The sequence below is a fragment of the Letharia columbiana genome, assembly GCF_014066305.1.
Source record: "Letharia columbiana isolate WasteWater2 chromosome Unknown Sc0000002_s0, whole genome shotgun sequence".
Lineage (NCBI taxonomy): Eukaryota > Fungi > Ascomycota > Lecanoromycetes > Lecanorales > Parmeliaceae > Letharia > Letharia columbiana.
In genome coordinates, this window is record NW_023501038.1 from 680331 (window position 1) to 696597 (window position 16267).

At 50.8% G+C, this 16267-nt stretch overlaps 6 protein-coding genes across 6 annotated transcripts; 5 read left to right on the top strand and 1 right to left on the bottom strand.

The window, feature by feature from the left end:
• Nucleotides 1–218: 218 nt before the first annotated feature.
• On the top strand, nt 219–1589 carry HO173_001195 (uncharacterized protein; the record flags this gene model as incomplete). Its single annotated transcript, XM_037303139.1, has 1 exon — nt 219–1589. The coding sequence occupies one exon, from the start codon at nt 219–221 to the stop codon at nt 1587–1589; it is 1371 nt and encodes a 456-aa protein (XP_037169786.1).
• A 1105-nt stretch (nt 1590–2694) lies between these two features.
• HO173_001196 (uncharacterized protein) lies at nt 2695–3822 on the top strand (the record flags this gene model as incomplete). The annotated part of the gene is made up of 1 exon (XM_037303140.1): nt 2695–3822. The coding sequence occupies one exon, from the start codon at nt 2695–2697 to the stop codon at nt 3820–3822; it is 1128 nt and encodes a 375-aa protein (XP_037169787.1).
• Nucleotides 3823–4735: 913 nt separating this feature from the next.
• HO173_001197 (uncharacterized protein) lies at nt 4736–8437 on the top strand (the record flags this gene model as incomplete). Its single annotated transcript, XM_037303141.1, has 6 exons — nt 4736–4893; nt 4957–5389; nt 5441–7790; nt 7849–8147; nt 8245–8373; nt 8429–8437. 6 exons carry the CDS (start codon nt 4736–4738, stop codon nt 8435–8437), a joined length of 3378 nt encoding a protein of 1125 aa, XP_037169788.1.
• Nucleotides 8438–9029: 592 nt separating this feature from the next.
• HO173_001198 (uncharacterized protein) lies at nt 9030–10784 on the top strand (the record flags this gene model as incomplete). The annotated part of the gene is made up of 1 exon (XM_037303142.1): nt 9030–10784. One exon carries the CDS (start codon nt 9030–9032, stop codon nt 10782–10784), a length of 1755 nt encoding a protein of 584 aa, XP_037169789.1.
• A 1127-nt stretch (nt 10785–11911) lies between these two features.
• On the bottom strand, nt 11912–13163 carry HO173_001199 (uncharacterized protein; the record flags this gene model as incomplete). The annotated part of the gene is made up of 4 exons (XM_037303143.1): nt 11912–12380; nt 12444–12577; nt 12724–12879; nt 12939–13163. 4 exons carry the CDS (start codon nt 13161–13163, stop codon nt 11912–11914), a joined length of 984 nt encoding a protein of 327 aa, XP_037169790.1.
• A 262-nt stretch (nt 13164–13425) lies between these two features.
• HO173_001200 (uncharacterized protein) lies at nt 13426–15419 on the top strand (the record flags this gene model as incomplete). The annotated part of the gene is made up of 3 exons (XM_037303144.1): nt 13426–13604; nt 13660–13771; nt 13872–15419. The coding sequence occupies 3 exons, from the start codon at nt 13426–13428 to the stop codon at nt 15417–15419; spliced, it is 1839 nt and encodes a 612-aa protein (XP_037169791.1).
• Between the last annotated feature and the right edge of the window lie 848 nt (nt 15420–16267).

Genomic DNA, 16267 nt, shown 5'->3' on the forward strand with positions numbered 1-16267 from the left:
GTGATTTAAATAGATAAACAAAAATGGGCACTCTTACAACATCTCATCTCCCACACCTCCAGTATCCTACTCTCAATCCTCATGACCGCCGTCTCTATCTAACCAGCGGCCTTGTGCAAGAGCCTCATTGCCATACTGCGTTGACTCAGGGGGTATAAGACTGGTGCCTTTGTTGATCACCACCGCAAAACTACGTGTTTACAATAGCCTCCCAAGACATGGACAAAGCAATAGCCCAAGGTGATCGACCTTTGCGTCGAAGAAGTATGCTTCCTCAGAAGACTAGCATCAAGCCATTCTCAAAGCCGATGGGTTCTCTTCCCGAGCAAGACGGCTACGAAGCTGAAGGGCAGCCTGCTGCATTCGGGGAAATACAGGCTTCGGCAGTATCTCCCACGGCTCAAAACAAGGCTGCTACTATGCTGCCATCCAGAAAACTGCTGCCATATGCTGGTATGCCGCCGCCTGTCAGTCTCGGACGAACAAGTTCGAAACGAGACTCTGCAAAAATTGGCCATCTTCCGAGGCAACCTTCAACCAGCCGCAAATCAAGCAGGGGCAGCAATGGCAATGGAGCATATCCAAGTCAGGATCACAGAAATCTGTCCCAGCCACGTCTTCCAGTAAGGACAAGCTCTACGGGATCAGATCCGCAGTCAAACGCCAGAGAGTCCTATCATGGCCGGTCCTTGAGCCAGCAGGTGAGACCCACTGCCACATCGAACCCTCTGCCCTCGAAAGTCTTCACTCACAGAGAGTCATCTATAAAACATCCAAGACCTGCATTTTCGGCCATGCAGCAGCACTTTAGCCCGAAGAAAAACAGACAGCCAGATCCCCCTATCCTGTCGTCCCAGCCGGCGAGCAAGGACGAGACTCCATCTGCTGAGGTTCTTGATCTGCAAATGGAGATGGCTCAATTGCACCTTTTGCACCGTTCCGCCATGTCTGTACAAGTTCAATGGGAGAAAAGCGCCAAAAGGTCTTTTGAGCACCGGTTCAGTGCTCTCTACGAACAGCATACTGAGCTCAAGGAGGTCGCTCACCAGCAACAGAGCCTTATTAACCAGTCATCGTTAGTCCAATGGTCTCAAGGTAGACCAGGTGTCCAAATTGCCGAGAAGGCGCAGCTCTTGTCACACAACCTTTCGGAAATCTGTAATCTCTTGGATTCAGAAGGAAAATATACTCACATCCTCAATATTTTTGAGTCGTGGTTCGCACAAGCTCTACGAGTCCGTGGTCAACGTGAATCTAATGGTCGAAAGACCGGTAGAGACTTCGACTTCATTGAAGGCATTGGGGATGGTTGGAAGGCCGAAGCTATGGTTCTGGAAAGGGAATTGACATACTCTGCCCGCGATCTTGAAAGCTTTGGAGAGGTCCAAAGTCCTTCAAACCTATGCCGAATACTGTCTATGTACAGAAAGCTGATAATTGGGCTGCTTGAGGAACTCGACCTCATCCAGTGGATTGAGAATGAGGTCATGAATCGGGAGACCTCGTGGGTTGAGAGCACAATCCGCAATCTCGCCTCCAATGTTAGCGAGAACATCGTTTCTATGGGCCCAGACCGGAAAGCTGCCTAATATTGAGAGTATGGCCCATGCGCGAAGGCGAAGGACGCGTTGGACATGAAAAGAATGTGTTCCTTCACGGTCGCACCCAAGCAGCACTTGCCCCGTTGACTTGGGGCTGAGTGGGATGGACTCGCTTTTGTAAGTTGAACATTATTGAGCAGTAATCAGATAAGTTGAAATCCTGACCACATCTCCAATACTAGCCATCCTGGGCGCCCACTATCCGGGTTGTCCGCCCATCCCCTTCGACTTTCGCTTTTGCCCTCCAACTATCAAACCATCCGAACCATGGCAATACTATGGCTAGCCGCCCCCGCACCAGCGTCGCTCATCTTACAGAGTACCCTAAAGAAAGATGCAATTAGTGGCACGCCACCACGCCGGGCTCGCTTGACGTGCGAGTTATCCTCTATATAACGTAACAAGCGATACTAGACGTAACAAGCGATACTGGATGTTAATGTCAGGCTCACCCTCTCATTGACCAGGCATTCAAAGATCTCGTCGAATTTTCGAACGGCGTGGGCTTTAGCCTGCAGACGTTGAGTCAGCACTATAATTAACGAGCTGATTACTCAGGAATCCCAACGCGCCTCGTACATCGATCTAGCCCTTTTGGATACCTTGGATATTCTTAAAGAGATCGACATGCATTACAAGCTTCAACGCTGATGGTCTTTGGAGCGTTAGTCCGGCGGGAGTATCCTCCTACTCGGAGACTCCACCTGGGCAGATTGGGGCTAGAATTGATACCTCATACATACGCAGCGGCTAGAAAGAGGATATGGAGGCCCATGGCCGCGAATTATATCGGTCCTGAGGGGACTTCGCCCAGAAGTTGAGGAGTTCGTGACGGGATAGCGTCTGCCGGGCTTATTTGCTATTGCGCCGGCGTACATTTCTGCAGGTGCGCTGATCCATTTATCAGCTATCTGCCCGAGCCCAGCGCCCACTAACATCCAATATCCAGCACTCCTGTAGAATCTGTTTCGTCCTCCAGGCTCAAACCTTCAAGCTGGTATTGTTGAAACCCTTCCCCCCCCAACTCAGAGTGTGCGCGTGCCCCACAGATTGTGAGATATTCCAGATGCTGGGCGTAGCGCACATCTCCAATATGAACCAACCGAACCGCCTGCCTTCAGGACTAAAGAGGAGGTCTGATTTCACTGACCCTGGACGCCTGGGAAGCTACCATTTGCCTCGTCCGCAACAATCACATACCTCCCAGTCCTCCGACGCATCTACAAGCCCGCACAGCTCCCAAGCAGGACAGACGCCAAAGGCTGTTGGGCAATTGTCATCTCTCACGACCCGACAGGGGATCTCGTCTGACGTGGTCCCGACCCGAATAGATCCGTCCTTTCACGCTTCGTCGCCTAAGATGAGGCTACCATCCCCATCGCCAACGTCATCTGCTACGTTCGCACTCCCCCCTATAGCACTATCATCATCCACACCCGCATCATACACACCTTACTCTGGCAATCCGCCTCACATATTTGGAACGGACTATCTTAACATCCAGATGCTACAGCGCGAGAACACAGACCTGGCCTCTGCCTACGCCCAAGCTCAAATTCACATAGCAGACCTGGACGCAAGGGTTCAAGCCTCTCGCGCGGAGAATGGGAAACTAGCCATTGAACGACAAAATTTGACAAGTAAAATAGAGCTTCTTGACGCACAACTGGAAGAACTGGAGCAAAGCATACAGCAGACCCAAGAGCATACAGCAGCTAAGGACGCTCAATACTCACGTATTGTGGAATTGTCCACGAGGCTACAGGTTCAAGGTGCAGCAGAGTCTCAAGCCCGAAAGGCGGAAAAACATGAGTGGTGCTCTGAGAAGAAGAGCATGCAGAGTGGGATCGACTCCCTGAAAAACGAGGTAAAGTGTCTACGCAAGGCCAGCTACGCCCAATTCACCGACCTAACGCCCTCACATATTGATGATTATCCCAATAGAATCGAATGCAACCCTGATTTGGCAGCCAAGTCTTTGTCAGATGGACTCATTGCAGAAATGGAGGCACTCGGACGTGCCAATGCGAGGATGGAAGATGCTTTAGCCGGGGTTCGAGGGGATAATGCCCAGCTTGCTGAGTATATTGAGAAGCTGGGCAGTGTAGAGAGAAACATTCAAATGCAGTTGCAGAGGGTGGAGACCGCAAGAGGCATGATGGACGTTCTTGACGGTGAAAGGGCGACGGTGAAAGGGCGACGGCGAAGGAACGAGGATTGAAGGGGAAGAAGTGAAGATTGACGGAGGAAGCTAACCTTGGCCCTTGATGTGAGTTGGGGATGGAACTCTCGGTTGATACTCCATTTAGGGAATCAGGGGTACGTTGGCACATTCATGACCATGCTCACCATCTCCAAAAAGTGTATAGGTGACAGATGAATGGATCAACGGCAGTTTTAACAAGCTGGAATATTTATAAGTCCTAGATGCTGACATGCTCGCTATGCTCTACTGAGCACCCGAGAACCCCTGTTGCAATCAAGGCTTCTGTTAAAAGCCGATTTTCGCGTCTTAAAAAGTCTTCGGATTTATTGGCATTGGTCTTCTCCCCAACTTCCGTCGGTTTAAATCGCTCTTTACAAAGTAAACTCCTTATCGCCGCGGCTCCAAAGCTATCAAAGTATTAAGAAAATCAGTAAGTAAGTGATGTCTCCATAGTTACGAATTTCTAAGGATTTTGCGTCAAGCGGATCACTTCACTCGAGGGCATCTCCTTTCTCTTAACTTCTAGATTCCACTAAGATTGTAATTCGAAATTTATCCTTCAATACACCAGCTTATTTTGAGACATATCTTGCGACTACAACGTCGCTAGGATTTTTACACTCCGACTTATAGTTGTGGAGTTGATCATTTGGATCGATGCGTTGCGTGATAACCCAGTGCCAAGATTGGAAAAGGATTTTGCATACGCTAAATGATTCACCGAGAGCGGCCCAATACCGTCTTACCTCTTTCCAAAAGAGCTGTATACTTCAACCTCGAGAATTCAATGAGCTAAAAATAAGGATATCGTCCATGCCATGACTGAACGCATAATCCCCATCTGCTGGTGCCCAGAATTCTGTATAGGCTGACCATTCGACCTTTGCTTTTCTCGTACACCATACTTTCGTCATTGCAAGACCTCAGTATGCAGCCTACATTACAAGACCGCCTCTTGCGGCGGGAGCTTGGCAATAGGTCGAATTACTCAGCTATCAGTGGGATGTATGGAGACAGAAGCTGGATAAATGATTTAGACATTGTCAACGAACTCGGTGGACATTCAGGATGTGTCAATGCATTAAGGCAAGTAATTTGTTGTTGCTTGCTTCGGTAAGGAAGAAGACGGTACTGACATAGCCGTTGCAGCTGGTCGACATCTGGAAGGCTCCTGGCTTCCGGCAGTGATGACCAGCATCTCAATATCCACACATACCAACCGGACTCATCAGTAGCACCGTTTGCCCTTACTACGACAGTCGCCACGGGCCATACTGCCAACATATTCTCCGTCAAATTCATGCCACACTCTAACGACCGCACCCTCATTACGGCAGCTGGAGACGCCGAAGTCCGGGTCTTTGATATCGAGTACAGTGGGAGGTCTGTCGAACCGTCTATGGGGCCCAATATGGCAACTGCTGGACGTGGGCAAAGGTTCCAAAATATGTACAGGGGTGTGAAATATCTGAGTGATGGAAATACGAACGCAAGGATTTATAGATCACATGCTGATCGAGTGAAGAGGATTGTGACGGAGTCATCTCCCAATCTCTTCTTGACTTGCTCAGAAGATGGGGAGGTCAGACCCTTAGATCTGCCACCAAACAGTATATGCTGAAGGCTATGACAGGTACGCCAATTCGATCTACGATTACCCTCCTCTTCGTATCCGCCTCCGAGAGGTGGTCGAGGCTTCCTAGCTCATAGAGCAGACCATGACAATACGAACGTTCCTCCACCCCTGATATCCTACAAAAGGTTCAATCTCGACCTCAATACCATTTCTTGCTCAGCAAGCCAGCCTCACTACATCGCACTAGGCGGCGCACATCTCCATTGCTTCCTACATGACCGCAGAATGCTCGGGAGGAACAAAGAGGAAGAGCATGGGATTCCTGGTAGAGCTTCTCCGGCCAACAGCATGTCTTCGCAAGAAAACGAGATGATGGGACAGGCCACGCGTTGTGTTCGCAAATTTGCACCTGAGGGGCGAAGGAAGATGAGAAGAACGGATAACGGCCATATCACGGCCTGCAAAATTAGTGATGCTAATCCCAATGAAATGATTGCTAGTTGGTCAGGAGACCATATCTACAGCTTTGATTTGGTTCGGTCTCCAGATGTGAGAGAAGGGGAAACAAATAGTGTCAATGCTTCGATGAGTGGAAAGGGAAAAGGCAAGGTTAGGGAATCTGAGGATCGAAAGCGCAAGCGGAAGAAGCAAGGATCGACAACTTCACTCGAAGCGGGCATGACCAGCTCAAAGTCGAGGCGTGCAAAAGAGCACTCGGATGAAGACGGTGACCTAGCACTGCGCGTACGATACGAAAATGGGCAAAGTGAAGACATCGTCGTGGGCGATGCTGTCCCAAGTCTTCCTCTCTACATGGTTGAAAAGGCAAGGGAATCCGTTCTGAGCGAGTCTCAAAAGAGGAGTTTCAAAATTGCCAAAAGCCTTGTTAAGATACGCAAATTAATGTTTTCTCTTGGAGCATCTCGTGATGCCTCACCATCTTCTGAGCCCTCTCATCACATCCCGTCTTTCACGGCCGCCCTCGGGCTTGCTGCTACTTGCTTACCGGAGATGGATGAGATCTCACGGTCTTGGAGGTATCCGGTCAATCCTCTCCACGAGGACGTAATGTTGCAGCAAACGCTCCGAGCGAATCGAGATTCGTCTCGTCGCATTGTACAAGCCGCAGGGACTTTGGCGCGAATGCTTGGTGGCAAAATCCAGACCGCTAGTCCGATACCAAGTCCTGCTCTCGATTTGTTCCAAGAGATTGGTGCTGCGCCACATGAAGGACCAAATCCGTCCGAGAGAGAGATCTTCAATTATGATTTCCTTAGAGCGATCATGCTCTGGCTTGAGGGAGGCCCTGACGCTCTATTGCAAGGCTTCAAAAGACCACAGAACCAGCGAAGGCATAACCCGCGATACCCAATACCAGACGGCGCCGAGCTTTCTGGTGTTGATGAATGGCTCATCCCCTATCTACTCGGTCTGGCTACAGGAAAGGCAATCCCGAATCTTGATGCATCAAGATTTGAAAGAGATGAAACACGGAAGATATTTGAGACTGATACCGCTGCAGTTATTGCTTTCGCCAATGCTGTTAAGATGCCCCTAGAAGATCTATCGAGCGCGATTGTGCCCGTGCCTGGAAGCGCGGATAACGGGCCAAGGCCTTATATTCAAGTCAAGAAGACGGCCACGAAGTACTGGGCTTTTAAGGTTGGAAGGGGCCTTCTGATGAATGCTGGAGAGGGTGTCAATTTTCAATTCGCCGACACTGCTTTCGGTGGGCTGGGTACTGCCCAAATCGAGGAAGACAAGGCGCAAGAGGATATAGATCCTGATGAAGAGGAAGATGTTGCTGAAGGAGTTAGCCTGATCAGACGATCTGGAGAAGCTTCGACGATTCGCGGCACCGCAACAAGTCCCGACGGAATGATGGAGAGCCCCGTCGCCGGCGACGGTATGGCCGTGGATGCTTCGCATTCATCCTCCGTGCGAGCCTCTGGATCCGATATCGACATAGAAGATGCTGGCTCAGACGCTGATGTGATACTGATTGATGATCTGCATAATGAGATTGCGGAGCACATGGCTGATGAGGACGCCAACGAAGATGACGAAGACCACGGCGATAATGACGGCGGCGATAGCGATGCGGACGATGATGACGACGACGATGGAGACATTACGGCGGAAGAGCGACAATTCATGTTTCAGTCCGCTTCAGATAGGGGCAAATTGCGAGAAAAGGTCGAGAATGGTGTGCCATGCTCGACCCATAGCCGCCAGTATCGTGGGCATTGCAACGTCAAGACCGTTAAGGACGCCAATTTCTTTGGTTTACAAGATGAATATGTTGTGAGCGGCAGTGATGGTGGTCACTTATTCATCTGGGATAAGAAGACGTCTGCGCTGGTCAATATTCTTGAAGGAGACAATGAGGTCGTGAACGTTGTGCAAGGTGAGTTCTTATCAAGAGCTCTACAAGGAGGTCTATTTCTAACACCCATCAACTTTAGGCCACCCATACGAGCCTGTTCTAGCTGTTTCCGGCATCGATCACACCATTAAAATCTTCTCGCCGGACCACCGTGCCCAAGAAGACGCTCAAGCAGGCATCAACATCAGCTCAGCCACCAATGGCTCGTCCGGTTTTTCTTCTATAACCGGCCGACGGAGAGCTGGCCGCGGCTCCAACAACGAGGACGAACCTCGAGAACAAGGATTATCGAGCCGAAAGAGGATGCATCAAAGCTATCAGATCGTCAGCCAGAATGATATGCAAAGAAAAGGCGGGATGAGAGATACTTTCATCACGGTACGTGCTGATGGTCCCTTTATGAGAATGCGAGCAGTACAAGTTGGGTTCGCAGAGTGGGTCAGTTGGTTCGTTGACTGATTGACTGGTACTTCAGAGAAATATGCTGGCGCAATTGGCTGCGAGATTGCGGGCTAGACAGGGCGGTGCTGGAGATCTAGGTGGGGGTGAGGGAGTGGTATTGGGAGAGGACGGGGAAGCAATTTTGATGGATGATAATTGCACGGTAAGCTTGGTCTTTGCTGCTGAGGACGACTAAATGGCCGCTAATTGAAAGGCAGATAATGTGACACGGCCCATGAGTGAACCTCATGGTATCAGATGGACGATCATATACGATCAGGTCAGATCAGGTCAGGGTCAGGTCAGGTAAAGAACTTGGCAGGCATGGATGTTAGGTGTCTATCAGATTGAGCATTTACGGTCAGGCAAGGCGAAGAAGTCTATGACCAGCATTAACGTTAAGCATGTAATATATGGAGACCAGAACAAGTTCAACCTTGCTACAGTACGCCTGCACATGATGTTCACAAATGGAGATATGGCGCAAAGAGAAAGAGAGAGTGTAATACTTGTACTCTAGCCTTAATTGCCCTCTCGTTCTGGTTTTTCCGAACTCAGTTAAGCTCATTTCCGGCTTTTTGAATTAGAGATTTCGCACTTTCGCAGTGACTGACTTTACATACGAGTAGAGGAAGATTCTACCAACGCACCATGAGAGGATATCTCTTCTAAAGCTCTTGAATCAAGCCTTTACAATCCGACTATGACTTTCCCCCTCGCGCCGACAACAGCCCAATTGCCTCACTCACTAAATTAGCGTCTGCAGAAACTTCACATTGCCATTCTCGAACGTCATGGCGGGTCATTCTTTCTTCAGAAATGCTGGACGAAAAACGCCATTGGCTCGACGAGAGACGCATATGTACTGTTCACATTGAGGAAAGCCCTTACGACTGCGATCCGTATGTACGAAGAGCTGTGTGCCATGAGAAGCTCGGATACCCTGATCTTGCCGCCGGCGATGCTTATCGGGCGTTACTTTTGACGGATGAGCTGCTGGATGAGTCAGGAGAATGGCATGAGTTGGCTGTTGAGGCTATCGAGTCTAGCGCCAGAAAAGAGGACGGGGTGCTGGTCAATGGCGCTACGAATGGATTGAATAGAAATGGAGCAATGACCGGGGATGGGCACTCTGGGGGGACCCGAAATGAGGAGGGTTCAAAGGGAGTAAATGGCAAGGAGAAGGAAGACCTATGGTACAATGTGATAGCAGAGGATTATGCACGACGAAGTTATGAGATACTGGCCCGCACGCTGTCGGATTGTGGGGACCTGAAGGCTGCCTATGACTTTACAGAAAGGAGTCTGAAAGTCTTCCCGGGCCACCACATATTAAAGGGGCTACAGGAGCAGATAATGGATAAGCACCGCCAAAGCCAACTCCAGAAAGACCCGACGTGGGACAAATCGGAGTTCAATCCTCGAACAGAACTCCCGGAAAACGGTTCGGCCAAGCGAGAGATCTATCCGTGGAACAAGCATGAGATCGATCGCTTTTCAGAAGACAGCATGTCATTTCTCAACGCAGAGATCATGAAGGCGGCTCCAAAATGCAAGGTTCGCGCCGTAGAACTCCCGGTTCTCAATACGCAAGCCTTGTACCAGGAAAACCAGAAGCCAGCGACAATCACTCAACTGGGTGTCTTCGCTACTACAGAAATTTCTCCCAATGAGACCGTCCTCGTTGAGCCCTCGGTCCTTACGTCATCCACCCGCCTCTTCGACCCTCTCTGCGACGCCTGCTCCTCTGCGCTCCCCGTGGTCGATCGAGACCATCCACTACCATGTTGTCCCGACTGCGACGACATCGTCTTCTGCTCCGAACCCTGCCTCACTCGCGCCCAGGATCTCTACCATCCCGCCGTCTGCGGACTTTTAGATTTCGACATCGTTGCTAATGACCCTTCCCCCTTCGCCGCCTCAAATGCCCTCTATACTCTTCTAATAGCCCGGACCCTCGCAATGGCTGAAACGCAAGATATCCACCCGCTCGATCTACCACAAGTCAAATACCTCTGGGGTGACTTCACACCGCCCGGATCTCCCGCCGTCCGCACCCTGCCTTTCAGCTTCGAGAACAACATTGCTCAACCTCTGCATTTACTATCCAAACTAGACAGAGACCCCTTCGCCCCTGAGATCTTTGGAAGATACGATACCTGGGTCATCAACACTCTCCTCGCCAAATTCAGAGGCGTAGCAAACGCAAAAATGAATGAGCGCACCGGTATGCCAGAAGTTGCAGGTGTACACTGGCTATGGAGTCTAAGTAACCATAGCTGCGCACCTAACATGAGATGGGCGTGGGAGAAAGGGGGGATGGGATTAGTGGCGAGAGGACCAGATGATGCTGTGAGGTGGGGTGAGGATATGGATGCGGAGGGGATGTGGAAGGGTGGTATCAAAAAGGGAGATGAGGTGCTGACGCATTACTGTGATGTGGAGCTGGGTGTGAGGCAGAGGAGGGAGTGGGCGGTGGGACCCCTGGGTGGCCTTTGTGTTTGTGAGAGGTGTGTTTGGGAAGAGCGGGAGGAGAGAAGGAAGGAAGGGGAAGATGGAAAAGGGGACGCTTGATGGAAAGGGCCTTTTGGAAAATCATTGGCAGGAGATTGGGTGAGGTTTGTATTAGGATGTCATAGACATTGACGCATGTAGTACCCATCATAAATATACCACGGTGGTGGTCGCCTTGACGGCGATTCATTCTCCACCCATGGGCTCTTTCGGCTGGGTACCTTCTACGCCATACTCCCATCCCATTAGCCTTTCGACCTCTCAAAATATATCCGTCTCCCCGATCCCACATCCCACAAAACACCACCCCAAGCCCCTTCTTCTTCTCTTCTTCTTCAATTACCCTCCCAACCCCTCCCTCCCTCCCTCCCTCCCAACACCAACTCCTCCTCCACACCCTCTCTCTCCCCCCCTCGCACAAACCCCCAGCAACGCAACCGGCCCTCCGAAATCCCCACAGTCTGTCTCGTCTCGTCTCGTCTCGTCTCGTCTCCTGCTGCGTCGCGCTCGTCGTCGTCGTCGTCGTCGGTATCCGGCCGATTGGAAAGTAGATTGGGATTGAGATTGATTGCCGCGGACGGGAGGGGGAGATGGTTGGATGTGGGGGAGATGGATAGGGGAAAGGAGCAGGTCAGGAGATGGATGGCAGTGTTGGGAGACGGGTTGGTGCTTTGGGGGCAAGGGATTTTGAGAAGCTCGAGGGGATGGACGTTCAAGGAGGAGGACTAACGGCGGGGGGGTGGGCAGAGTGTGATGGAGGGGCTGGGAAAAGGTCGTGCGGGTTGTGGAGTGTGGGTGACTGGAGATGAACCTCGAGAGAGTGGAAATGGGAGTAATGGAAGGATGTTGTGAGTCCATGGTATTTTGGTACCGGTCAGACGTTGGAACACGAGAAGAATGCTCCCGTCATCGGACGGATCGCAACGACCTGGGCCTCGGGGATCTGATCACATCGGTGCGAATTGAGAGATTGTGGCAGAAGTCATGCATGGATGGATGCTCAAGATTCCAAGTCCGCGAGGCAGATCGGCAGGGAAAGTGGCAACCTTGAGAGCTCCCATCTTTTGGTTTTTGCATACTTCTGTGGGTAACAATCAGAATGAAACGACTGTTCATATTGACTCAGTGGAATTTGGGATCTTCGCCGGGGTAATGGCACCTCTATGCATGACTTTTGCTCGATCCTCTTACCACCACTTCTCACACAGCACTCTCGCCTGATCCATGCCTTTCGACCTGTTCAGCACATCAACGGCCCAGTCGGTCATTCTCGGTGGTCCGCAAACATATGCTACAGTGTTTCCTCTCTCTTCTACAGGGCCCAGTGCTGTCTCCAAGTCTTTCTGCTCAAAGCGGCGGTATTCGATGCTTTGGTGCTCACCAACGTAATGCATATCTCCGCTCCGTTCCCGAATGACATTTGAGCGTTTTTCTCCGCTATGAGATGTTGAAGGTAGGGCGAATGGGGCTGTGCAGAATAGAGTGTAGTGATGACGTTTTTGAGGAAGGTCTCTTTGGAACAACTCGTGGATCCGCTTCACGAAGAGGATCGATGATATGTTGCCGGAGGGGCCTTTCCGCGAGGTGTAGAGGAGCTCGATCTGTCCGTGGTAGTCCGAGTGCAGAATAAGATGGGTGATGATCGATAGCAGAGGGCTGGCAGTGGCATGGCATCAGCATGGACGATATTGAGGCATTGTTCGTGCACGCAAGACGTACTTTATGCCCACGCCACCTGCAACCAAGACCACTTTGTGGACCTGATTCGTATCGATTCCTGGTGGAGGCCAGACGAAGCTCCCTCCAACTCTGATCTGTAATTCTGTACCCAGTATCTTTTTCTCTCTTTGCCACTACAAGTTCTCCGGTCAGTTATCCGCTTTTCAAGATCAAAATTTGAGTTATAAGAAGTTGCGGAAGTCAATTTACTCTCGTAATTTTTCTTGCGGATCAAGTCAGAGTATGGATTGGAAAACAAAGAGCTGGGGAGGTTGCTTACAAGCCACGCAGCAGGCGGATTGTTCGGTGAATGCTGAACAGCAAGTTCTAGATACGGTTCGTCCTTCTTAAGATCGTCAGGCGTAGACGTGATAGTGAAGCCTCCGGCTTGAGGTATACGGGGGACGTGGACGTCAAGCCATTGGCCTGGGAGGAACTGTACTGTAGAGGTTCGATCTAAATTCGTGGGTCGCTTCAACGGATCAGGTCTCTTGCCTTAGGCTTTTCACCGCGGGGTCCCAGTTTCAACAAGCGAATGTTCATATTGACCTGTTCGATCTTGTCGAGGACCACCGTATGCAGGCCTGGCTCACGGCGATCTGCTGCTGTTCGCTCTTCATGGCTCGTCTTGGATGTCATAGCTCTGCGGGGAGTGATATCTTGCAAGGGAAGTCTTGCCAATATGCTCAGAGAGCGGAGGGCACGGAGGCGACTACCCATAATTCGGTGGTACACGTAGGAGTTCGACAGAGCTTCATTGATGCGTGTCGCTTCAGGGAGAGGGCAGACTAGAGTGGCAGGATGGCGCAAAGCGGCATCATCCGAGGGATCGACAGCGAGGCGAAGCGAGGATTCCGCCGCCAAGATATCCCAACCTACGCGACGCGACTCTTCTTCACCTTCACCTTCTTGGACACCAGTATGGATTATTAGTTTATCACTTATTTAGTACCTTGTTACGTTAGGTCTGTCTACCAACACTATGGAGAGCAACGAGCATGCTCCAATGTCATCGGCCTCACAAGACACAACAACAGGCAGCTCAGAGGGTCCTAAGGGCAGCTATGCATTCCTTGTTCATTCTCAGGACTCTGTGGGTCAGATTACGCCTCCACAAATTGAGGATCAGCGTCTTGCTCGGCAGAAGCGCCGCCGTACAAGGTACTCATAGTCCAATATAAAGAAAACACTGTTTGTTGACTGATCACTTCTGCAGCCCTGAAGATCATGCAATCCTCGAAGCCGAGTACGAGCGTAACTCCAAGCCTGATAAAGCTGCAAGAGTTAATATTGTCAACCGGGTCTCCCTTGGAGAGAAGGAGGTACAGGTTAGTAAAAGCGAAGACTGCGGTCACTTATCGTGGTTCAGGACATATCCAAATTCGCGAGGCACCTCTGGTGGGGCATGAGCTGATTCTTGGTACCTAGATTTGGTTCCAGAACCGTCGTCAAATGACGCGTCGCAAGTCGAGGCCACTGCTGCCACACGAGGTCTTCTCTAACCTTCAGTCGAGCCAAGAGGATGCTGGACACGCAAGTTCCTCGAGCTTGTCTGCAAACGAAAGCAGTGAGCAGCAGCACTCTTCGAGTCAAAGCACTGCCTTCCCCAGCCAGTCAACGGTGCAGAGTCTCCATACCACGTGGCAAGTCAAGGCACCGGTAGACGCGGTTGTCAACGAGTCAGCAACTCTCCCGGAGATAGGAGGAAGCTTAGGAGGCAACGATGTGGCACGAGGCCCAGGAAACATTTCTGAAGGTTCTGCGAAGCCTTCGTACACGTCAGCCTCCTTCGACAACAAAGACGACAATGGTCAAGCTTCGATCACAAGTCTGATCCGGTCTTTATCCCAGACAGCTTCAACTAAACGACGCCCTGGCTATCTCGCGAACCGCCGCAGTGCTTCCTTTGTGATCCATGACGAAAGCAGGAATGGCCTCTCTCCATCGTCGCTGGCATCTAGCCTACCTTCGATTGGACCAGCAAAAGGCGCCAGCGATGTCTCAGGATCTGCACAGACCCTCAAACGAGCCTCATCGCATGTGAGATTGTCGATGTCACTCGATGGAAAAGCCGAAGTCACCACCCGCACAGGGAATACACCATCTCCTCCACGCTCTCAGCCCGTACCAACAGCTATCAATCCAGTCCCTCGACCGAAGACTAGCCTCCAACGCAGCTACAGTGCTCTTGAACCTGGCAACAAATCCGTTCCCAACAAATCTGTTTCTGACGTCGTCCCTGTTCTATACACCAGGCGATCGATGACTGGGAGGTCGCGAGATGCTAGAACCTGGGAATTCTACTGCGACAGCGATGCTCGCAACGCATTGACAGAACAAGCCGAACGCGAAGAAAGCGGATCGGCCACAGCGGCCATTGGATTGATTAGATCACAAAGTAACAACAACAAAGTCATGACTCCCAACCCCAACAAGCGCAATGCCCACTCCCAGAAGCCTGACTCAACCAAGAGATTGAAAGCAGACGTTCAAAGGACCGACAAACCAAAACTTGCTCGCGCCATTTCCTCGGTTGCTAGACTGCAGACCGCCAACAGCAGTGGGCAGACACAGAAGGCTATGAAGGAGGGAGAGAAGAAGTTGAAAGGAGCCTCGCAGTCAGCGATGTGGCAAGAGTATGAAGACGACTCGGACAAAGAGAATTGGGAACCCGGCACTCAGTCCAGCAACCCTCGAAGGCGCAGACCTAGACATTCTCACCAGGCTGTTTGTATCTTGGAAGAGAGCTTCCGGGTTCCCAGCCAGTCCTCTAGCCTAGACGCTATGATGAACGGTGAGAGCACCACATCTCGCCGCTCCAATACGAAGAGCTCCAGCAGCGCAGAGAAGGAAAATAGTGGCCCCGAAGTGGATGATGAGATTGCAGCTTTCATGGACGAATCCGGACCGCGTGGAGTGGAGGACCTGGACTGTGTACAGAATCTGTTGTCGCTGAGTCAGGCCGCATGGCAGTGAGTATGTCCACGATTATGATCATGACAGAGATGGACCGTTGTTTCATGTGATAGTGATAGAGGGGTTCTTCCAGGGGTACGTTTGGTTGAAGTTATCATCTTGTATTTCGTTTGTCTCTCCAACGTGGGCTCGAAGCACAACACTGTGCTGTTTATCTTCTCGGGGGGCTCATATTGACCAATTGTCTTCGGTACGATGCCCGCCATCTTCATTGTTGAGGGGGGTAGGAAGTGAGTAGTCAGAGGAAGCAGGTGGGGGCTCGGGGGGTTCGGAAGTCGAAAGCCGGCGGCTCGGCGCTTAGCCTCGATCCAAACCGACATCAGAGAATGATAGAAGTCTTTATTCATAGCAACCCAGCATACTAAGAATCAATCGAGTTGATTCTGTCATCTTTCCCTCAAATACGCTTCCACATTGATGCATGGGCTCTCAATCTTTGCCCATTCTGTATTGCCGTCAAGCCATGATCCCTCTCAGACTGACCTACCTAACAACGCACATGAACCATCACTGGAAAGACAAATGATCTTCGGCTAGAAGTTAAGGGGTTGAGTACTAGGCAAGCTCGCTAACAATTGCTACCTCCTAAAGGTGCTCCTGCTTGCAGTTTGTGCTGGACATGCCATTGACCGTTCCTTCCTTGAATATTGCACTGCGTTCTTGCGCAAAACACATACCCTGCTTCCCCATGATTGAATGTGACTTGCGACATGGTTGAGATTATGTGATGACCTCGTAAAACAAGACAAAAGTATATACGCTGTTCGAACGTGGAGCTTTAAGCACATAATTTGGTGCCTCTCACGCAGCTCATCAGCTTCCAAAATCAAATATGAGCGATAGCATTG